Genomic DNA, 24,544 nt, shown 5'->3' on the forward strand with positions numbered 1-24,544 from the left:
TTTATTTTATTTTAGTTGATCAATTTAATAAAAATAAATAGACAAAAAGGCATTTATAAAAGTCAATGCATAAAGACGACATACACAATTAACCTCTTCTTTACACTTTAATTTAATTTTGCATCTAAACAATAAAAAAATTATCAAGCCATAAATAAATCTAAATGAAGAACTATATTTCATCTTTAAAAATGATAATAAACAAAAAATATAAAAGCAAATAACTTCATTTGACTCTCAAAGTTCTGAATGCGATTTTCTATTATTCTTTTCCGGGGAGGCTTCTTTGTCACAATAACAACCAAGTCTCAAGCTACTCACTGACTCTCCCATACCTAGAAAGTAATATTTAGTTAGGGTTGGGCCGGATACTTTTTTGGATATTCAGATATCCGGCTGATTTCTAATAACGTATATCTGGTATCCAGCAGAATATCTGGCCAACGCCGGGTATCCGGTCAAACCTTAAGTAGCACATATACTCTACATTTCCCTTGTCTGCCCGTCATGCGATGTAAAGAAGAACCCGATCGGTTCAGCGGTTAGCGAGATCCTGCGCTACAAACAAACAAACAGACAGACATCGTTCTACTTTGTATTGTAGATGACTAAAGCATTAAGTAAACTCTCTTAAACAATTTTAAACAACAAAGACTAAATGCTTTGCATTCTACACGTTGCTAAATAAACGACGACATTATAAATTTAAATCAATCAATAACAATATTATTGTGCCAATAATCTATGTCTGCAAGAATGACTAGAAACTCTATGAGGGGCAGAGTAACTGATATAGAATATACGTGGATATATTGACAGGGGAAAATGTATCTTCAATTTAGCTTGCTAATATGGAACTTTATTATTGGTCAGGTCGTTCATCCAGTAGGAGGGAAGTGAATTGGGTAAAATGGGGTATAATTATTTTAGCCAACTGCGATCATCACTTTATCATTGTACATGAAAATCTGCTGCAATATCCAAGTATATCGATTTATAGAGTTCAGATTGCCCACTTATTGGATCCTAGGATTTACCCAAAATTTTCAAATGTACATACCTGCCAATGAAGTGGCGCTAGTGTATAATCCAGGAAGGCATGAAGATTCATCACTAGGGCCAACACACAAACATCCTTATGATTAAAAGTGAAAATGAAAAGAAAATATGCAATTGACTTGTCCTACTAATGTTAATAAAAATTATTTATTTGTCTAAACTATTACTTAAAACACAATCTTGTTCCAAGTCTTAGATAGATGAAGCCAAATGATTTGTGAAGTATAATAGCAATGGGAACAGAACAACATTAAAGACATATTCATAGAGTGCAATTATGATAAGAATTACACGGGTTCCCAAAGTTTTTTTTTATGAGCACCTTCTCTCTTAAAACACTGGTAACTTTTTAAAAGTCCTGATTGGTTGATACAAATTAGCAGTGTCCAAATTTCTCTACCAATATTTTTTTCTGTAGGAGTAGAATTTTTTTACCATAATTTGGGGTGTTCATTCATTGTCTTATCCCTTAAGATCCCTAAAAGGTGAGTTAGATATTTAGATAGATAGATAGATATTTATTAATTCCACTAATTATAACAATTATTATATAAGTTCATTACATTGAATAAACAATATCAATAATAAGATAATTAATATAACTAGGAAGATCATGGCACTACATTTGTATAATAGATACTATTGTAGATTTACCCATGACTTAATTATAATTTTCATGTTACTGATTGTGAGAAGACGGCGGAGGACAAGGCAGGCTGAAGGCTGAGAGTATGTTTATAAGTAATTATTTTATGGACATGTACAAGGGTTACTGTGTAGGTTTTAGTAGCAGATATTGCAGTTATGATCGCTACAGTTTATGAATAGTTTGTATTTATCTATTAAGTGTTTTAGTATTGCTTTTTTAAATTTTTTTCTGTTTTTTATTTGTTTTAATTCTATATTTAGTTCATTCCAGTCTTTGGGAATGGTAAATTTTGTTATAGATGATTTGTTTGCTCCGTTTATTTTCAAGTTCCAAATATTCCTGCGTAGTCTCTCATGTGGAACTTCTTTTTTTATTAAGTTTAGAATTGCAGTTGGTGCGTATTCATAGAAAACGGAGTGTCCTATTAATAGGTTATTGTATGTGATTAGATCTTTGAATTTAAGAATTTTGTATTTCTTAAAGAGTGGTTCAGTGTGGATTCTTCGTGATGAACCATGTATGTTTAAAATGATACGTTTTTGTATAGTAGTGATTGTATTTAAAGCTTTTGTGTTGTTTGGTGCCCAAATGCTAATTCCATATTCAATGAAAGGCTTTCCTAGTGCATTGTAGCATAGTATTTTTTGCTTTGTTGGAATCTCTTTTTTTATGTTTCTTAAGATATGATTGCATGTATTTAATTTACTTATTGTTTTATTGATGTGGCTATCAAAATTTGCTTTTTCATCTAATAGAAATCCTAGGAATTTGAAAGAGGATTCTTGAGTATTAATGTGATTGCTTTTAACAGTTTGTATGATGGTATCGTTTATTTTTATGTTAATTTCTTGTTTTGTGTTGAAATTTATAATTCTGGTTTTAGTGGGGTTTAGGGTTAGTTTATTGTGGTTGAACCATTCAGTGATTTCTGCCATTATAGTGTTTCCTAGGGTTTCTATTTCTGTTTTGTTTTTGCCACTTACTGCAATCATGGTGTCATCTGCAAAGAGGTTTATGAAGCATTTGATCATGTCTGGTAAATCATTTATATAAATGATGAAAAGTAATGGTCCTAGTATTGATCCTTGTGGCACCCCAATTTTTGAAGCTAGAAAGTTGGAGAATTTTTCTCCGATTTTGCATGTATGTGTTCTGCCATTTAAATAATTTTTGAACCAGTTGAGTTCTGTATTTTGTATTCCTATTTTTTTTAGTTTGGTTAGTAGTATGTTTATGTCAACGGTGTCAAATGCTTTGGTAAGATCTATGAATATGGAAGATGTTGACATCTTATTATCTTTGTCCTTTTCGATTTTTTCCATAGTTGCAATCATTGCATGTATGCATGAGTGTAATGATCTGAATCCAAATTGCTTGCATGAAAGTATATAGTTTTTTTCTAAGTACATTCTTAGTTGGTGAGCAACAACTTTTTCAAGCACTTTGGAAATGGCATTTATAAGAGCGATTGGTCTGTAGTTGTTAGGATCGGTTTTGCTGCCTTTTTTGTAGATTGCAACGATGATTGCTGCTTTTAATCTGTTGTGAACAATACCTGAATGTAGTGAGCTGTTTATTATATTAGCTAATACTCTGGGTATTTTTTGTAAGATGGTTTTGATTATGACACTTGGGATTCCATCTGGTCCTGCAGATAGTTTAGGTTTTAGTGTCTTATTTATTTTTGTTATATCATCAGCTGTTATGTTTTTAAATTTGAACCTAGTGTTTTGTTCATGTATGTTATTTATGTATTCTTGTTGTTTTGTATTGTCTGTATGAATTTTATTTGATAGCTCTGTACCAATTCCGTTAAAGAATTTGTTTAGCTCTGTAGCAATGTCGATATCTTCAGTTAGTTCTTTATTGTTAATTATTATTTTGTCAGGTTTAGTATTTTTTTTGTTATTAGTGTGTCTGTTTGTGGCTTTGTTGATTGATCTCCACATAGCTTTGGAGTCGTGTTTAGTTTTTTTGAATTCATTTTCATAGTATTTAATTTTAGCTTTCCTAATTTTGGATTGTAGCTCTTTTTTAAACTCTACATGTTGTGTGTTATGTAAAGGTAGTTTACTTTTAAGTTTTTTAAGGTATAATTTCCTTTCAATTTTGAATAGTTTCTTAATCTCGTCATCTATCCATGGCGAAGCATTGGTGTCTTTTTTTTTATCTTTTTTTAAGGTGTATTTTTTGTTTGGGAATGATTCATTAAATATATTGTCTATTTTATTGAAAAATTTATTCCATTTGTCAATTGTGTTGTTTGTATTGAGAATGTGCGACCAGTCTTCATTGATTAGTTTATTTGAGAAGTGGTTTATGTTGTCAGTGTTAAATTTTCTGCGGTGATAAGTGTTGGTAGTATTTTTGTAGGTGATATCTGTTTTTTGAATGGATTTAATGATTAAGAAGTGGTCAGTAATTGAGTTGCATATGATATAGTTTTTACTGTTATTATAATTATTTGATAGTATATTATCATTGATAGAAGCAGTGTTATTAGTGACTCTAGTGGGTCTGTTGATTAGGGGTATTATGTTTTGATTTTCAAAGGTCTGGTAGAATTTTCTAATACTTTCCATAGTGTTATATTTAAGGATGTCCATGTTTAGATCTCCAAGTATATCATAGTTAGTGTTTGGGAAATGTGTGTCCTTATATTCCAAGAGCAGTTTAATATCTTTAATGCAGTTTTCGATGTCATGTGTACATTGAGTTATAGGGTTGAGCCAGATACTTTTTTGGCCGGATATCTGGCCAACGTTCGATATCCAGCAAATTACCGGATATCCGGCATTATAAATCATCTGGATATCTTGTATCCAGATGATTTCAATAACCGGTATCCGGCCGGATATCCTGCCCAACCATAGTGAGTTACTACCTTGTCCATCATTGAAATTAGCATCTGCATACAAAGTCCAGCTCTTACACCCAGAAACAATTATAGAATTTACCTGCCAACAAAAATATGTTATATTTACTTTAGTAAAACACTAGAGGGAGAAAGGGTTAAATAACTATGTCCCCATCGCAACCACCTTGTGCAACCTTTATATTAGGTCATTAAAAATCAACCAATGGTGTCGCTTAATTAACACAGCCAAGAAGCAGAAAATAATTTAGAAGCAGATGAAAGATGTCTTTGAAAAAGGAAGGGAGGTAGTTGTCTGTACATACAGATATACTATAGATCTGATGTCCCCACCACGCGGCCCCTGTGCCGACTTTCCATAGGGTCTTTGAATATATGTGTCTGAAATATTAACACAGCCAAGTCGCTACAAAAGTGTAAAAAGCTTAAAGTAATTTGCTAGCAGACACTGGATCCTGGAAGTTATATGGATTATATATCTATACTTAATACTTATACACTTATTGTTTTAACAGTTTGTAAAAATTTTTAAACAAAGATGATGCTATCCACAAGAAGCAAAAATTCCATCCTATTATATAAAGTAGTAGACTTTTATATTGAAAAAAAACAATTTTCGTGCTCCTAGAGGCCTCTAGGGGAGTAGCCGCTAGTAATATATATATATATGAATTGTGATGACAGCCAAGCAAATGGAAGGAAAGTGAGCTTAATGGACCGACAGACGGTAATAATAAGTGGTACAATAAGAATCTCTATGTTCATACAAATCTTAATACAAGATTTAGCAGCTGAGTACAAAAATTTTATTATGAAAAAGTGATGTATAGAGTAGAACACAGTAATAGTGTCTGACTGATTATGACGTAACAAAAAAAAATAGCCAATGAGAGGCCGTTATTGACCAATGGTAAAATTTATAGTGGCCTCTCATTGGCTAATTTTTTTTGTTACGTCATAATCAGTCAGACACTATTACTGTGTTCTAACTATAGAGTAGCTAAATTTTCATATAAATCAGCCTTTTATCTTGAGAAATATCTCCTATAGAAGTTTTTATGTTCTCTAGAGCATTACAGACAGAACAGAATTGAAATCTTTACACAAAAATCCATTCGTCTATGATAAATAGCAGCAAAGAAAACACTTTTTTTATTAAACGTACAAACAGACATTAGGAATTATAGAGTAGCTTCACTGTTATGAAATGAATAACCTTATCATTAAGCTGAATAGTAGGAGTGTCATCAGTAAGTAACTCCTGTTCCAGAAGACGAAGAAAAACGCTCAAAAATTCAGCACGTGACGTCATAAAAGTGAGGGATTATCCATATCTTTTATAGGGGTTTTCTTTCCCACTCCTCCTCTCCTCATCCCTCATTTTTACGACGTCAGAATTTTTTTCTGCGCGACTTTCTTCGTCTTCCCTGTTCCCCAATGAAATTTTGATGTGAGTAAAGGTTGATACTGTTGGCCTGCCAATCATTTCTGTCTCCAGCAAATCTCAAGCTTGATGCCCTTTCTTAGATAGAAAATATTGAAACTAAATTTTTAAAGCCATAGGTACTGTCCCTACGGGGATCTTCTAACTCTTACTTAACCTAACCTAACCCAGAATAAAAATATGCTTTTTCTATCCCTTGCTGTTGGCCTTAACCCTTATCCCTACGGCACCCCCAAAAATTTTTTCATTTTATCCCCCCCCCCATTTAAAATTTACCCAACCATTTAGGAGGGGGTATTTACTAGGGTGGGTCGATTTTGGACATTTTTTTTTTTCTGAGGCCAAAGCGGGGATCTGCACTCAATTTATATAGATATAATACACCTCTGGATGATTTAAAATTTATCCTAAGTCTTAAAACCGCTGACGACCAGACATTCAATTGTATAGCTATTTGTAAATGGGAGTCAAAAATTTATTGAATCAGAACTATGGCTTCATGGTGCTCCCTGGATATGCCTTGAGGAGCTGAGTCAGGAACTTTTGTCCGTTTCAAAAAATCTCGTTCCTAGCCTGAGAAAATCTAAAAAACCTCTACAAATTGGACAATTCTCAATAAACCTTTAAAAAATTTGGTTTTTTAGTGATTTCTAAGGGTAGGAACGAGATATTTTGAAACGGACAAAAGTTCCTGATTCAGCTCCTCAAGGCCTTTCCAGGGAGCACCATGAAGCCATAGTTCTGATTTAAAATTTTTTTTGAATGTCGTCTTTGCGTACTAATAAGTAATGAATTATATTTTTAAGTGGTCGTGTTCTAAAACTCAATTTTTTAAAATTCTTTTTCGGTCAGAAATGTTTTTAAGGTTAATTTTATCTGTTGCATATCCCCGCTTTGTCTAATTCCGATATGAACCCACCCTAGTATTTACCCCCCCCCAAAATAAAAAATCTCTAATAAAAAAAAATTTTGCGCACTTCGCGCGCATTTTTAATACTATATATTTAATCAAATGGGGTAAATTTGGGGGGGGGGGGGTAAACTAAATTTACCCCTGCCAACAGATTTACCCCAAGCAAATTTTACCCCCGCGCGCGCCATTTTACCCCCCCTAAAAAACGAATTACCCCCCCCTTCAAAAATTTTTACCCCCCCCAAAATAAAAAGCTTGGACGCCCCTGCTTCTAACCTTTACTCAACTTAACCTAACCTAAACTGGTATAAGTACAAGAATAGGTTTTTTCTTCAAAAGTTTGTTATTATATTAAAGTAAAGCAATAGGGTTAAATAACTGTATGTCTCCACCCTTCCGACTTTCAATGGGGTCTTTAATTATCAGCGTCGCAAATATTAACACAGCTTAGACGCTACTAAAGAGCAGAAAACAATTTGCTAGCTGATGAAACATGTACTTAACACTGGATCCAGGTAGTTATCTGGATTATATATCTACACTTATACATTTATTGCTTTTACACCAGATCAAAGAGGGAAAATGCCAAATAATTAAATGAAGACATTAATTCTTTGTGAAAAATAGCAAACCCTCAATGAAGCTCATAACAATGAAAGATCAAAAGCATTTTAGATATTACCTTGGAAAGCATATGGAAGATCAACACATTCACTATTGCCATAAAGCCAAAAATTAGCACCATCTTAATAGTATAGATTTATTCAAATTTGTTTAATGTAATTGAAAAAAATAACTATTATGTCTTCGAAACCGATTAATATCCGCCGGATTAGAGAAGCTGCTCTTACTACAAAGTGCCTCACGCAAGGCTACAAAAGAATCAAGACATAAATAAAACATAAAAAGATTAAAACCAGTTTTGTAAGCCGCAAGGGGCCGCAGGCCTGGGCCAATGAAACTGGTATTAAGTGCTCCAAGCCATCACAGCCTACAATGTCAGTCGCTTATAATTCAGCATTTTAAGACAAATTCATTATGAGTAAAAATCACACAACCTTTCTTTAAAAAAAACAATCTTAAAAGTTAAATAATGTGAAAGTTTAAATGAAAAAAGTCTTTAGTAAGTGCTATTTATTTTGATGTTAAAAGTTTTGCAAAATACGTTTTATTGCTATGTTGATCAGAAATATGTTAGAATTTGTTGTTAGGTTTTTTTTCTATGAATCTTGAAAAGAAAGGCCTAAATTTGGAAATTATGATTTATTGAAGCTTATAGTATTTATATAATTTGTTTCTATCTTTTAGTAAAATTTTTTTTAAAAAATCATTTTTTGTTTGTTTTTTTATTAAAGATTTTCATATTTTTTAAATTTTTTTCAGAACTTAAAATTGAAATAAAACAAAAAGACCCCGCTAAAATATTTTGGTTTTGCCTAGAATCATCATTGTTTTATGTCTAGTTTCCCAATATGTCTAGTTTCCTAGGGCTCGGCACTTACTTTTGTCTTGATTCAATTGTAGCCTGGCGTGGCCTCTTATTTTTGAAATAAATTGAAAATAAGGGGGAGTTGTAGTATATAATTTTGCCTAACCTCTGCTGGGGGGCCTAACCTGCTATTCACTAACCCTTTGGGTCTGCCAAGTTGTAGTGGGTCTTACTTGAGATACTTGTAAAATAAGCAGAATGGCATTTTCGTGATCCTAAACGAGTGGACAGATTTTTATGAAATTAGTACCATTTTAAAGCGTTAATTTTTCTCTATTGATTTTTCTTTTATTTGAATTTTTAAGCCCACAAATGACGGATCTCGAGTTTTAATTATGAAACATTTGTACTTATTATATTCTGTTAAAATCTTGATAATCTTGTGATATCTCATATGAGGCCATATTTTTCCAAGAAATCGATATACATATAATGCTCCGCATTTATATGTATATTTGACCTTTCTATCATCTACGCGTGTAGGTTTTAGGCGATATTTAACTTATGTACTTTTGTAGAAGAGAGCTCCAGTTATCCAGGGATTTGGCATCCTCAATGCATCACGGAGATTTTCCATGCACAACTGAACGTGACTAAACGGGAAACTCAACATACACTCCGGCCTGCTGATATATCCTACGCAGACCTACGTGTATCCCTTGCCATCCCTGTATGATCAGAAACGCCCCCCTCAATACTTCAATACTCTCTGTAATTTTCCTATATGTATATTGATATAATATGTATTCATTAATTTTGTGTAAACTATACTTGTCTATTGAAAATACATCAGTTCCGCACAAACAGTTGTTAGTAGAGTATCAACTCCAATTTGTGGGCAGCTAATCATAGCTGCAATTAATTATCCAGAAACATACAAAATCCCCTGTGGGTACTTGCGTGTAGTATTCGTTATTTAACTTAGCGGAGACGTACAAACGAAGGGAACGAGTTGCTTCGCTCTTGGATCGCTTCAGCCACAACGTTACCATTCCAACGTGAAGTGCCGCCACACCGCTCGAGGCGGGCTTTAATAGTTTTTAAAAAGCTATCTATTACGTCCGATCTGCTACAGTCAAACTGGTGACAGCTGTGCTTGGATAAACCGCAGTGCTCAACAGGAGATTTACGAGGAAATTACCCAGAGGAACTACGGTAATTTCGGACGATTGTGTACATCCAGACGAGTTTTATGAGAACTGAGATCAGAAAGGACGAAAACCCCTGTGTTTGGAGACCAGTGTGGAGCCATTCTGACGTCTGGGACATCAACTTGGTAAAATTTTCCTTAAATTTTGAAGAAATTTCGTTAAGTTTCAAAGATGGCGCAAGCTCAACAGGCCGCTGATCTAGAGCAGTTGAATTTGCAGCGTGCTATTCAAGAGGCACAGGCAGCAGGAGCGCCGAATGAGAACGCTCAACTCATTGCGCTAGGCGAAACCTGGTTGGAGAACCAGCGTCGGAAGCTTAACAAGCAGAATTTTCCCCGGTTTTGCAACCGTGCCGGAGAAGATTGGGATGGCCACAAGACCAAGATGGCCAATGCGTTTAGAATTGCCCGTCATCACCCATCGGATCAAGAGGGCAGGAAAGGCCAATACATCCAGAGTCTCGACGGAGAAGCGTTCCAGATGGCCCGAGAAGTCGCTGACAACCAAGATGCGCTCACCCTTGAGCAGGTAATGGATAGGCTGGATGCCATATTCCTAGCACCATCAGATTCAGACATCAACAAGGACGCGTATAAGCAGTTGTCGCAGGGCAAGAACGAGATTCCGCAGACGTACCTTGCCAAGAAAGAGCAGATGTGGTTGAAGGCCTACTCCCCAGACAACCGTGATCCAGGCCAATTCCGGAAAGAGGTAACCCTTGGTTTACGCCATCGAGAGGTACGGAAAAGAGTTTTCTGTCAGCTACCTAGTGTTACCAGCATGGGTGTCCTACGGAACGTTATTATGAATGAGATTGCCACGCAGCGCCAACTTATTCACCATGGAGATGCTGAAGATACCTCTATGGATGGCCTCGCCACGTCCAACCGTGTCATCTACCGCAACGACGGCACCGAGGATATGGAGGTCAACGCTGTCGGAGATGGAACCAGTAGCGTCAAGTGCTACAATTGTAACCAGACAGGCCATTATTCGCGTAATTGCCCTAAGAAGAAACAGCAAGCGAGTAAGGGTACGGGCGGTGCCACCAAAGACAAACCGAAAGGCAACTGTCGGAGGTGTGGCACGCCTGGCCATTGGCAGAAGACGTGTACTATTCCTGAGGACAAGCTGGCGAACGTGCGCAAGAGGAACCAGGAGAAGAACGCCAACAGCGGCGGACGCGGCCGACAATATCAAGATCGTGGCCGGCATGCCGTGCGAGAGATGCGTACCAACGAACCTGGAGACGCGGACAGTGGCGTAGGAGACGATGACCAGGCGCAGTTCTACGGAGATGTCAACTGTTTGGAAGCAGTTGGCCACAGAAGCAAGACTTCAAAAAATGTGAGAGAGGGCTCCCGTCGGTAGGTCGGAGTCCCTCAGCAGCTGTAGATCCTACCACCCTCAATCAAATGCAAGGACGGAGAGGCGCCCGGGCCATGGTTAAGATCAGCCTGCGTGCAAATGGACCGACTGTGCGGACCTATGGTCTCATCGATACCGGTAACAAGTTGCACGAAGGAGTCGCCGTAAATGAGGAGTTAGCCCGGAAACTACAGTTGCCGATCGTTCCTTGCGAGTTATCAGTGGGAACAGCGGCGAATGGCGGCGATATGGACGTCATCGGCCGTGTATATAACATCAGCGTTATCTTGGGAGACGACTGTCCTAGCTACATTCGAGAGGCCTTGGTTATACCTGAGCTTCGCACCCCCATCAATCTTGGGTGCAAGTGGGTCGAGGAGATTCGTGGAGTTCTAGATTACTCATCACCGGTGCAGGCGGCGTTGGTCGTGAAGCAGACGAGAGTCCCGCTTGTGCAGTCCATCGACTACGAGGTTCCAAGTACCTCAGAAGACGAAGAGCGGTCTGGAAAACCGCCGGGGGAGCACTCGCCCCCCAACCCTCAGATAAGTGTTTCATTACGAGCCTTCGAGGAGCTGAATGCAGAAATAAGTAGCTATAGTAATGCTGTAAATGTTTGTACGCCCACTTTTAAAGATTTATGTAAAGCAGAAGATAATTTTGCGAATGGTAATGTGCACCATTCACGTGAGTTTTTAGCACTTAAACCAGATTCCGTCGAATCATATGTTGCGCAACTTTCTTTTAAGCACAAAGCAAAAGCAGATTTTGAGCGCAAAAACGTTTGGACACGTAATGTCAAGGGACCGCTTCGTAATTCCCAAGGGCCGGCCGTTCGTTTGAAAACCGTCGCAGTAGGTAAGCGGCCGCGTCCTGTCCGTTTGTCCGTCCAAGCGACTAGGATTCTCGCGCCAGAGTCAGTGTCTGTCGTGAATTTTCTTCCTAGCCGAGAACTCCGACCGCAAGCGATTGTCATGGTAGAAGAGACCGTTTTAGATGATAGTCCAGTGCGTGTGTTGGAAGGAGTATACAGAGCCCAGCAAAATGGGATAGTCCGCATCCCTGTCGTCAACTTGCAGGAGGCGCCGTGCATTGCATCGGCCGGGTGTGTGTTCACCGCCGAGATTTGTGAGGACAGCAGTATGGTGATCAACACCGAAAGTTTGGTGTTGAGAGAGCCCCATGAAGTTATTCAGTCAATGTCCGAGAACAAGACGAGCGACGCCACCAAGCCCATGACGAAGGAGCAGATGGAGAACCCCACATTCAAGGAAGTTTGGGAGGACCTGGAGATGGAGGACAACGAGCTACTGAACGAGCACCCCGATGTCAAGAAGCAAGTCAAGGAGCTCATTTATGAATATAGAGACATATTCAGTCGAGAGGCCCCTGGGCACACAGACCTGGTAACCATGAAGTTGAAACTCAAGCCAGGGACGGAGCCCATCAGGCAGAGATACCGGGAATTGAACCCTAAGATGTTGAAGGATCTGGAGGCACAGATGGCCGACTGGCTCAACCAAGGAGTGATCGAGCCGAGTTCATCGCCATGGGCGAGCCCCCTTGTTCCCGTGCGCAAGAAGGATGGAAAGATCAGATGGGCAGTGGACTTCCGCAGGTTAAACAGTTGCTTAGAGCAAGATAGTTACCCGCTGCCGAGGATACAGACGCTATTGGACCGCGCAGGAGGACATCGTGTTTATTCAACGTTAGATGCCACAGCCGCCTACTTCAACATCTCCATCGATCCAGCATCCAGGGAGCTGACGGCTTTTGCCACGCCAACGGGTTTGTGGCAATTCCGCCGCATGCCCTTCGGCATCAGCACAGCACCAGCGGTATACAGCAGATTCATCAGCACCGCAATGAACCCGCTGGGGAGCGAGGTAGCGCAATGCTACCTCGATGACGTAATATCATACAACCTGAGAGTTGCGGATCATGTACCACAGATGCGACAGGTTTTTGAGGCCCACCGCAAAGCTGGAATCAAGCTGAAGGCTAAGAAGAGCAAGCTGTTCCAGAAGAAGATCCAGTATCTTGGCCACATGCTAAGCCACGAGGGTATCGGTATGGTGCCAGAGTATGTGGAGCGTATCAAGAACTGGCCGCCGCCTTCAACTGTCGCCGAGTTGAATAGTGTCCTTGGTTTTTACGGGTACTACCGGACCTTCATACCGGAGTACGCCGACTTGACGTGTGAGATGAATGCACAGAAGAAAGCCACGAAGCTAGAGTGGACCCCAGGGATGGATGAGCAGTTCCAGCAGTTGAAGGACAAGTTCCAGAATGCCCCCATCCGCGCTGTGCCCGATTTTGAAGCGGATACCCCATTTCAACTGACCACCGACTACTCCGGAAGAGCAATCAGTGCGATCCTGAGTCAGGTTCAGAATGGCGCCGAAAGGTTGATCGCCGCCATGGGACGTAAGACGACTGGCGCGGAGCAGAGATATCCCTCATGGAAAGGAGAAGCCTCCGCAGTTATTTATGGCATCAGAAAGTTTCGGACAATCCTGAGCTTCAAGCCGTTCCAAATTAATACGGATAACAGCGCCCTCAAGCAGTTGAAGTCACTGAAGAAGAACACTGGCATGATGGCCAGGTGGACTGAGGAGCTGGCTGGTTACGAATTCCGTGTGGTTCATCGGCCGGGGAGACTCAATACCAACGCCGACGCGTTAAGCCGGCGTACCGATGCTGACATGCCAGACCCCACAGCCGAGGAAGAGGCTGAGCAGGAAGAGTACGTCGGAGCTGTGGATGATCCCGCTGACGAGCTTCCTGACCGCCGAGAACGGTACAGAGACAGAGTGTACCGGCATCAGTTAGACGACCCTATTTTGGAAAAGGTCCGTAGATGGATAGGCGTTGACCGGCGTGCACCAGACAAGGCAACCCTGCGTGGAGAGAGCAGGGACGTGCACCGGCTGGCTGAGATTTTCGACACTCTGCGCATTGCAGAAGATGGAGTCATTGAGCAGGAGATCAACACTTTTACAGGGAAGCGACGCAGAATCATGGTCCCCTTGTCCCTGAGAGAAGAGGTGTTCACTCACTGCCACAGAACTACCACCGGAGCGCATTTTGGCATGCACTCCACCATATCAAAGTTTTTGAGGAATTTCTATTATGTGGGACATCAAGCAGACATCCGCCTGAGGATCGCCGTCTGTCATGACTGCGTCCAGAAGAACATCAAGGCCAACATCAAGATAGGAGCTCACGTACCCATCCAAAACGGGTACCCGCTCCAGACAGTTTATATGGATGTGGTGGGCAAGTTCGACACAACTACAGAAGGATACAATTTTATCCTGACCTTACAGGACGGATGGTCACGCTTCGTTCAGGCGTACCCCTTGAGACAGAAGACCGCCGACGAGGTCGCCACGACAATTATGGATAAGTTCATTTGTACTTTTGGATGCCCGCAGGCATTCCACAGCGATCAGGGCAAAGAGTTCTGCAACACCATCATGAAGAAACTCTTGCAGAAGCTCGGTGTCAAGCACGAGCTAGGCCCCGTGGCGAACCCCCAGAGCAACCTTATAGAGAGGTGGCACCGGACCATGGAAGAGACGCTGAGAACCGTGATCCAAGGACGGGAGACTCTATGGCCAGAGTACTTACCTGGAGTTGTCCTGGCGTACAACACGAGGATCCACAGCAGCACCGGCGTGACCCCCTTTCTTGCCTTCCAGGGTAGAGAGGCTACTCTACCCGCGGATTTGATTTTGCGGTTACCCAACCCTGACGATGACAAGGATATCCCCACAGCCGTGAGAAATTTATTGGACAGATATACGACCATGTATGAAGCCATGGCGAAGAGTCAAGCAAGCACCATTCGAAGAAATGCTTTGCAGTATCACGGCAGTCGCGAATTTCGAGTAGGCGACAAAGTTTTTTATTTGGCACCCAACCATGGTAAAGCGAAGAAGAAGATGACCAAACATTGGAGTGGACCATACTTAATTACCGAGAAGTGTGCCGACGTTTTATACAAGATTCAGACAATACCAGCGGGAGAAAAGGAGGACTTGGTTGTACATGTTGGTCGGTTAAAACCATATTACCCCCCAGCAATGACAGATGGAGACCCAACTTCTCCCCCAGAACCATTTGAAGAAGACGGAGATGAGGCAGGGGAGCAAATTCCCTTGAATCCAGAAAGGCAGGCGAAGCCGCCTAATCCAAGAGTTGATTTCTCAAATGGGGACGACAGCGATGATGAGGGAGGACCCCCCAATAGACCGGGAGGAGCACCACCACCACCGCCCAACATTGACCCCCTCAACCTTCCCCTACCGGATACACCACCGCCCAGATCACCAACGATGCAGCGCACACCGCGCAGAGAGCAGAGTGAGAAGAGAGGGAGGGAGAGAGATCAATCTTGCGAACCGTCCGGTTCGGGCACTCAACGGAGAGATGCCAAGCGAACCCCCGATAGAGAGAGAAGCCCGAGAAGAAGCTCGCCCCCGCAGACACCGCGCCGAGATAGAGAGCGCGAGCGAGCTACGTACACATACCCTTCCGCACCCCGGGTAGAGAAGCGCGCTCTGAGCGACAATGAAGAGCCGTCCACGGACTCACCCGAAAAAGGGGAGAGGGTTAAATCCGGAGGAAAGAAGCAGAGGAGTGGGACACTTTGGCAACAGCAAGTGGAAGAGAGCAAAGAGGTGCTAGACAGCTCAGACGAGGATATGGACCCGCCTGCAGTGGCTACACTTGCGCGGACAATCAGAATCCCCGTCAAACGCGGAGCAAAGCTGCCGTACAAGGGTACGAAAGAGAGTGCGGGCCATGACATATACTGCCCCGCCCACACAATCCTTCCCCCTGGGCAACAGACTTGCGTCCCTCTCAAGCTACACACCCGTGTACCCCCCGGATATTTTCTGAAACTCTTTGGCCGTTCAAGCATAGAACGGGAGGGAGTAATTTTACTGGCAGGATTAGTGGACAGCGACTACACCGGCGAGATACAAGCAGTCTTCTGGAACTTGAGTACCGAAGCAGTGGAGTTCAACAAGAATCAACGAGTGTGTCAAGCGGTGATCCTAGAGACTCGCGAGGTGGAATTTTATCATGTCGATAATCTTCCTACCACTGATCGCGGTGCTAACGGCTTCGGTAGCACCAACCAGTAAGGCATATTCAATAGATATAGTAGATTGCACAAACCCTTCCACCATCAAGAAATTCAACAAGGAAACGATATGCAGAGCAGAGGAACCTACACAAGAAGTTCCAGTGAAGGAGCGCTACACAATCCTACAGAGGCCAACACTGACGAAGGTACACGGATACTCCTGCGAAGTGAGGGTATCCTTGTACCATTTCAAGTGCGGAGTTTGGGGCCACCTCAAGTTACAACAGGTACCCCAAACTATGAGGCACGAAGAAATTACTGCAGAAAATTGCCGCCGCATGTCACTGTTGCAGGAATACCAAATTTCTGGCTACGGTGACCCTATCAAAGTGAAACTTAACCGCCCAACCTACGTTTCGGCAACCCTGGCCGGATCCCTGAAGATGGAAGACGACAAGATCACCTGCATTGGGCAGACCATCCGCATGGGCGACACCATCCACTACAACACCCTGAAGTTAGCTGAGTACCAGATTCTACTTAAGGAAGAAACTTTTCTGGTTAGCAACAACAAGGTAGAGAGTGAAACGGATCATCTATCTCTACCATGTCCATATCATAAAGGGGAGTGCATCACTGGCGCCGCGACATTCGTCTGGAATATCAACGACAGTTCCTGCACTCTACAAATGGTCAACACCATCAACCCCCTCACCACCATGGACACCTACCTAGTGGACCACCAGCAGCAAGTTTTACTCAACACTACAGGCGCAATGAAATTAATGCATTGCCCCTTTAATGTCATCACTACGGACCACGACGGCATCTACCTGGGCAAGACCAGCGAACTCAGCAGACTCGCCACCATCGACCCCGGACAGATAGATGTGAACCTTCAAGCTGCAGTACATTTAAATTATTTAGCCTACAGTATGCGCCAGACCTTCAGCCAGTTAGATGTAACACTACGGAAGACCATATGCGAAACCCATTACCATGGAAAGTCAGACCAACCAGTGCTGCTACACGAGCAGACTTACGGACTCTTGAAGGGAGACCTGTTGATGACCTTCCAGTGCACCAAGAGGACTCAGAAGATCAAAGACGACATCAATTGCTATCAAGATATACCTTTGGATCCTGATGGTTATGCAGATGCTGCAACTAAACATTATAAGTTGCATTCTACAAGGGTAACGTGTTCAGCCACTTTCCCCCTAACTGTTAAGTCTAAAGAAGGCTGGATTCAGCTGACTCCCGCCATCATCAAGACTCAGGCCCCCATGGAGATGACCATCGACACCCCTCTAGTTAACTGGACGGATTTCAGCCATGGAGGAATCTACACGGAAAGAGAGAGAGCTGAATGGTTACACACACTCACCTTCCCTTCCTACACCGAGGCAAGCCTGAAGGAGATCACCTACGGACTCTGCATCGGAGATGGGAATTGTAACCAACTTTCCACCAACAACCTACCCCTGTACACCCTTGAGAACCTAGTGCCGGACATGGAACGCAAACTTGATTTGTGGAGCAGCGTCAAGAGCTGGCTCCATGAATACGGCGACCTAATGGCATTCGCATGCCTGGTCATCCTAGGGCTAAAATTTATTACTGATCTGATATGCATTATCCTCACATTTCACTCATACCTCGAGGCGGGCTTTAATAGTTTTTAAAAAGCTATCTATTACGTCCGATCTGCTACACAAGTAACCAGCATAACCTATTTTAACCCATCCTAAAGTATCAAAACACCACATCTCCTTATTAAAGATTTTCCAAAAAAAGAAGGGGGGGGGGGAAGGGGTTATTCAGTGCTTAAAAAGGTATTTCAACAGGAAATTCCTGTCACTTGAAATGTGTAATCATACCTGGATTTCTGGTGTTGTAGTCAGAGTCCTCATAAAGTATCCATGTACCTATATCAAGCTAGGTATAAGGTATAACCAATAAGTGAAATGGTGTTATCCTCTTAAAAATATTTTTTTTCAATTTTGAAAATTTCTATCCCCCCCCCCCCCCTCCGACAGAACTATGAACTCTGGCAGCAACGCTCGGCCCCCTTTCCTGCCTTGCTGCAGTGCTCGGCCCTCTAGCCTAAGACATAACCTAACCTAAAATAGTTGTTCTGTAGGGGGGGGGGGGGGGGTAAAAATTTTACAATTGAAAAAAATATTTCCAAGAGGATAACGCCAGTGAAATAAATCTTATAATAATATTTGGGGGGGCAAATGGAGAGGTCGTCAATTTTACTCTATGTTGCCCCCCAACGACAGCTGAAAACCACGTATAGGTTTGGTGATTTTTTTCCGAATTAATTTCGTTATTGGTATAAGCTGATAGAAAGCTATTATAGCGTGTCAAGTAGAAATTGTAAAACATTTTATAATAGTTTTAATTCTTGGCAAAATACTTTAATTAAAATGTTGTTTTAAAATTACTTAAATTTCTGTTTATAATCTTTGCTTATGTGTAATTTCTTCAATATTACATAAGAAACATCTCTGTTAAGAATAATGCAAATATTTGAGCAAATAGATAGACATACTTCTCTTTTATGTAAGTTGTAACAAAATAAAACCTGTGGAACATATTTTTGTTATTCTAAAGGTAGAAAATATTTATCATAGTTCATACAGGGTGTTTCAAGAGAAATGTCTTTTTAAAAAACATAATTATGCATAGAAAAAAAATGCTTTATATATTTGGAAAACCTGTTTTGGGGCATTTATGTTTCAAATATTTAAAATGATTATAATAACAAATTATGCCTTACAAACCGGACCTTATTTTGGAAGATTTATGGAATTAAAGGTTATGGAAAAAATGTTTGTTGATAATAGAAAGATAGAATCGTCATAAACTCTAATTTTTGGATATATAAAAACCATTGCTGTGCTACGTGTAGTATAGGAACTACGTGGTAAAATGTTTTAACTGACTTAAAACTTTTCAACCTTACTCACATTTTTCAACGTAGCTCCTAAACTACAAATAGCACAAAAATGGTACTTATATTTCCAAAAACTAGAGTTTATTAGGATTCTAACGGTATGCATAATATAACTATGAGCCCCGCCCAAATAAGGTAATTAACTTGGTATGTGACAACAAGAATCTATGGTAAATATTTTCCCTGTTGTCTGCATCTAAAGCAGCCAGATTGTTGACTTCAGACTCAAGAGTATATTTGTTCTCCCATCTGTCATAAATATCCAGACGTTGGGGGACTGTGCAATCAACTTGGCTGCAACTAAAACTGAAGTAAAAATTAGTAGAACAGCATCTTTATAATATATTTGTATTTCTGTCTGTCGTTCCATAATTAAAGTAAAACACTAGAGGGAGAAACGGTTAAATAACTCTATCTCTCCATCGCAACCGTCTTGTGCAACCTTTCTATTGGGTCATTGAAAATCAACCAATGGTATCGCTTATATTACACAGCTAAGTAGCAGAAAATAATTTAGAAGTAGAGGAAAGAGGTCTTTGAAAAATGAAGTGAGGTAGTTGTCTGTATATACATCTATACTATAGATCTGTTGTTCCATAAAATTTTTTTTCTCTGTGGGCTCTACGCTCTCCTATAGGCTGTAAACAGAAAATGCCATGAATTGCGAAAAATGTAATCATCTGATCATCAGTTTTTACAACCTTAATTTGTTGGGAAACAGCTTATAGTGCCTAGTAAAAAATGACATCCTGCAATATAAATGACAATGATAAGCCAGAATACATTTCCATTGGCCAATTATGTACAAGATAGTTGCCTAACATTGGTCATTTGTATTGTATGACGTCATTTTTTATTAGGCCTTATAAGCTGCTACTTTTTTGTGGTTGGAATTATGATATGAGGGAGGAGTTTGGTATCATTTAAAGGTGGGACAGAAAATAGCCTAAAACCAACATTAAACTATGTGAATCTCCACAAAAAAAATCAATAATTTTCGGAATCTTAACTGACAAAGAAATAGACAAAAAATCTTACTACTTTACATGATAGAACTGTAAAATTAGACTATACTTTAAAAACACATACCTTAAAAGGCAAACAATCGCAACGACAAAAATATTGAATTTCAGCATGTTTTCTGCTTAATATAAAAAATATTACTAAAGGATTGATTAACCTTTTTATTTCTTATCTTCTATGTTGATATAACTAGGACAATTATATTCAAAAGCTGCGTTTCAATTTAAAAGAATACACAAGTAAGTATTGAATAAGTTTGGATACTCAACGGACGAAATATCAGTACTACCCTTTTCCGAAGCTCCTTTGCGGAGAGCATCATTCATTGACGGTGACTTAATTTGGGGACACCTGCCATACTCGGCGAGGGTGAGGTAATCATGAGTAGCTTTCATAAGATAGCGGGTCAAGTCATCATGTGCTTGAATGTGGAGCTTGATAGCCCTAGTGCTTATGCAAAAGTGTCTCGGCCTTCTCCATGACTACTTAGGTCCAAAACCCTAAAAAACTATGGCTAATCAATCAATCAATTGTACAGAGCAAGAATACGCAAACCATACTTTGTATATGAACGTTGATTATGCGTAGAGGACATACTGACAAATTGTAGAGTTGCTTTTTAGTGTTATCTTTTATATTGCATTAGATTGTTGTTAGGGGCTTTGTCAACTATTCAAACCGGCATTTTTATTCTAATCCTTATTATAAAGTATCATGATGTTTGTTTGTTTGTCTGTGTGTCTGTACCGAAAGAATTACCTAGCTGCTGAACCGATCGGGTTCTCCTTAGTAACATAGCTTCTCATAGGTCCCGGGAGGTTTTAAAAAATAGGTTTAAACCATCCCAAAACTTATATGTAAAAATAATAAAAACTTAAACCACATCTTTAACTATGTAAAGCTTCATTGAAATGGAGAACCCAATCGGTTTGGTTTTATAGCAGTAGAATTTGGAAAAAATCGCAGCCATACTCTGAAGTGTTCAAAAGGGGTGGGGGAGGGTTGGATCCAACCCCTTTGACAAAATAAAGGGTGGAGGATTCAGTTGTAAATATAATCAATCTTTATATTTACTTCTTTTCTAGGACAGAGTTATGGTTAGTCTGACCCTGATGCTCGTTATAGCCACTATCTCTAGCAGTATCCAAGCAGTAAGTATATATATTAGTAGTGTAGCTACTCTATAATTAGGATATGTATGTAGGTATTAGTCTGATTCTAATACTTGTTATAGCTACTATCTCTAGCAGTATCCAAGCAGTAAGTATATATATTAGTAGTGTAGCTACTCTATAATTAGAATATGTATGTATATAGGTATTAGTCTGACTCTAATACTTGTTATAGCAACTATCTCTAGCAGTATCCAAGCAGTAAGTATATATATTAGTAGTGTAGCTACTCTATAATTAGGATATGTATGTAGGTATTAGTCTGATTCTAATACTTGTTATAGCAACTATCTCTAGCAGTATCCAAGCAGTAAGTATATATATTGGTAGTGTAGCTACTCTATAATTAGAATATGTATGTATATAGGTATTAGTCTGACTCTAATACTTGTTATAGCAACTATCTCTAGCAGTATCCAAGCAGTAAGTATATGTATTAGTAGTGTAGCTACTCTATAATTAGAATATGTATGTATATAGGTATTAGTCTGACTCTAATACTTGTTATAGCTACTATCTCTAGCAGTATCCAAGCAGTAAGTATATGTATTAGTAGTGTAGCTACTCTATAATTAGAATATGTATGTATGAATTAGTCTGACTCTAATACTTGTTATAGCTACTATCTCTAGCAGTATCCAAGCAGTAAGTATGTATATTAGTAGTGTAGCTACTCTATAATTAGAATATGTATGTATGTAGGTAATAGGTATTAGTCTGACTCTAATACTTGTTATAGCTACTATCTCTAGCAGTATCCAAGCAGTAAGTATATGTATTAGTAGTGTAGCTACTCTATAATTAGAATATGTATGTATGAATTAGTCTGACTCTAATACTTGTTATAGCTACTATCTCTAGCAGTATCCAAGCAGTAAGTATGTATATTAGTAGTGTAGCTACTCTATAATTAGGATATGTATATAGGTATTAGTCTGACTCTAATACTTGTTATAGCAACTATCTCTAGCAGTATCCAAGCAGTAAGTATATATATTAGTAGTGTAGCTACTCTATAATTAGGATATGTATGTATGTAGGTATTAGTCTGACTCTAATACTTGTTATAGCTACTATCTCTAGCAGTATCCAAGCAGTAAGTATATGTATTAGTAGTGTAGCTACTCTATAATTAGAATATGTATGTATGAATTAGTCTGACTCTAATACTTGTTATAGCTACTATCTCTAGCAGTATCCAAGCAGTAAGTATGTATATTAGTAGTGTAGCTACTCTATAATTAGGATATGTATATAGGTATTAGTCTGACTCTAATACTTGTTATAGCAACTATCTCTAGCAGTATCCAAGCAGTAAGTATATATATTAGTAGTGTAGCTACTCTATAATTAGGATATGTATGTAGGTATTAGTCTGATTCTAATACTTGTTATAGCAACTATCTCTAGCAGTATCCAAGCAGTAAGTATATATATTGGTAGTGTAGCTACTCTATAATTAGAATATGTATGTATATAGGTATTAGTCTGACTCTAATACTTGTTATAGCTACTATCTCTAGCAGTATCCAAGCAGTAAGTATATATATTAGTAGTGTAGCTACTCTATAATTAGAATATGTATGTATGTAGGTATTAGTCTGACTCTAATACTTGTTATAGCTACTATCTCTAGCAGTATCCAAGCAGTAAGTATATATATTAGTAGTGTAGCTACTCTATAATTAGGATATGTATGTAGGTATTAGTCTGATTCTAATACTTGTTATAGCAACTATCTCTAGCAGTATCCAAGCAGTAAGTATATATATTAGTAGTGTAGCTACTCTATAATTAGAATATGTATGTATGAATTAGTCTGACTCTAATACTTGTTATAGCTACTATCTCTAGCAGTATCCAAGCAGTAAGTATATATATTAGTAGTGTAGCTACTCTATAATTAGGATATGTATGTAGGTATTAGTCTGATTCTAATACTTGTTATAGCAACTATCTCTAGCAGTATCCAAGCAGTAAGTATATATATTGGTAGTGTAGCTACTCTATAATTAGAATATGTATGTATATAGGTATTAGTCTGACTCTAATACTTGTTATAGCTACTATCTCTAGCAGTATCCAAGCAGTAAGTATATATATTAGTAGTGTAGCTACTCTATAATTAGAATATGTATGTATGTAGGTATTAGTCTGACTCTAATACTTGTTATAGCTACTATCTCTAGCAGTATTCAAGCAGTAAGTATATATATTAGTAGTGTAGCTACTCTATAATTAGGATATGTATGTAGGTATTAGTCTGACTCTAATACTTGTTATAGCAACTATCTCTAGCAGTATCCAAGCAGTAAGTATATATATTGGTAGTGTAGCTACTCTATAATTAGAATATGTATGTATATAGGTATTAGTCTGACTCTAATACTTGTTATAGCTACTATCTCTAGCAGTATCCAAGCAGTAAGTATATATATTAGTAGTGTAGCTACTCTATAATTAGAATATGTATGTATGAATTAGTCTGACTCTAATACTTGTTATAGCTACTATCTCTAGCAGTATCCAAGCAGTAAGTATATATATTAGTAGTGTAGCTACTCTATAATTAGAATATGTATGTATGTAGGTAATAGGTATTAGTCTGACTCTAATACTTGTTATAGCTACTATCTCTAGCAGTATCCAAGCAGTAAGTATATATATTAGTAGTGTAGCTACTCTATAATTAGGATATGTATGTAGGTATTAGTCTGACTCTAATACTTGTTATAGCAACTATCTCTAGCAGTATCCAAGCAGTAAGTATATATATTAGTAGTGTAGCTACTCTATAATTAGAATATGTATGTATGTAGGTATTAGTCTGATTCTAATACTTGTTATAGCAACTATCTCTAGCAGTATCCAAGCAGTAAGTATATATATTAGTAGTGTAGCTACTCTATAATTAGGATATGTATGTATGTAGGTATTAGTCTGACTCTAATACTTGTTATAGCAACTATCTCTAGCAGTATCCAAGCAGTAAGTATATATATTAGTAGTGTAGCTACTCTATAATTAGGATATGTATGTATGTAGGTATTAGTCTGACTCTAATACTTGTTATAGCTACTATCTCTAGCAGTATCCAAGCAGTAAGTATATATATTAGTAGTGTAGCTACTCTATAATTAGAATATGTATGTATGTAGGTAATAGGTATTAGTCTGACTCTAATACTTGTTATAGCTACTATCTCTAGCAGTATCCAAGCAGTAAGTATGTATATTAGTAGTGTAGCTACTCTATAATTAGGATATGTATGTATGTATGAATTAGTCTGACTCTAATACTTGTTATAGCAACTATCTCTAGCAGTATCCAAGCAGTAAGTA

The 24,544-nt window shown here is 39.1% G+C and overlaps 2 protein-coding genes across 4 annotated transcripts in view; one reads left to right on the forward strand and one right to left on the reverse strand.

Moving 5' to 3' along the window:
* LOC145333727 (gamma-aminobutyric acid receptor subunit beta-like) overlaps positions 1 to 24,544 on the forward strand; it is a 48,508-nt gene that overhangs the window by 14,360 nt on the left and 9,604 nt on the right. The window contains exon 15 of the mRNA XM_080178934.1: positions 21,117 to 21,182. Within this exon, the coding sequence (XP_080035060.1) occupies positions 21,117 to 21,182 (66 nt within the window). The remainder of the gene's footprint in view (positions 1 to 21,116; positions 21,183 to 24,544) is intronic.
* Positions 5 to 20,174, reverse strand: LOC145333824 (uncharacterized). Of its 3 annotated transcripts, none has more exons than XM_080179074.1 (10): positions 20,098 to 20,164; positions 19,192 to 19,314; positions 18,637 to 18,659; positions 17,927 to 17,974; positions 7,623 to 7,685; positions 6,010 to 6,105; positions 5,800 to 5,843; positions 4,593 to 4,665; positions 1,061 to 1,135; positions 5 to 335 (listed from the first exon to the last, which is right to left on the reverse strand). In XM_080179074.1, the coding sequence occupies exons 1-10, from the start codon at positions 20,142 to 20,144 to the stop codon at positions 238 to 240; spliced, it is 690 nt and encodes a 229-aa protein (XP_080035200.1). In that variant the 5' UTR covers positions 20,145 to 20,164; the 3' UTR covers positions 5 to 237. The 3 variants fall into 3 exon arrangements, with proteins under 3 accessions (XP_080035200.1, XP_080035202.1, XP_080035201.1); XM_080179076.1 differs by having other exon boundaries at positions 6 to 335; positions 19,192 to 19,302; positions 20,098 to 20,151; XM_080179075.1 differs by having other exon boundaries at positions 9 to 335; positions 19,192 to 19,308; positions 20,098 to 20,174.

The sequence above is a fragment of the Acartia tonsa genome, chromosome 12 (genome assembly GCF_053477335.1).
Source record: "Acartia tonsa isolate MP-2025a chromosome 12, ASM5347733v1, whole genome shotgun sequence".
NCBI lineage: Eukaryota > Metazoa > Arthropoda > Copepoda > Calanoida > Acartiidae > Acartia > Acartia tonsa.

What these genes read in the sequence shown, in the direction of transcription:
- LOC145333824 (XM_080179074.1), bottom strand. Translation starts at nt 20,144, where the DNA reads ATGCTGAAATTCAATATTTTTGTCGTTGCGATTGTTTGCCTTTTAAG. An exon ending in CTACAACACCAGAAATCCAG is followed by an intron (nt 7,686 to 17,926) that starts GTATGATTACAC and finishes TATACTATTAAG; the next exon opens with ATGGTGCTAATTTTTGGCTT. An exon ending in AAATTTCATTGGGGAACAGG is followed by an intron (nt 5,844 to 6,009) that starts GAAGACGAAGAA and finishes TTCTGGAACAGG; the next exon opens with AGTTACTTACTGATGACACT.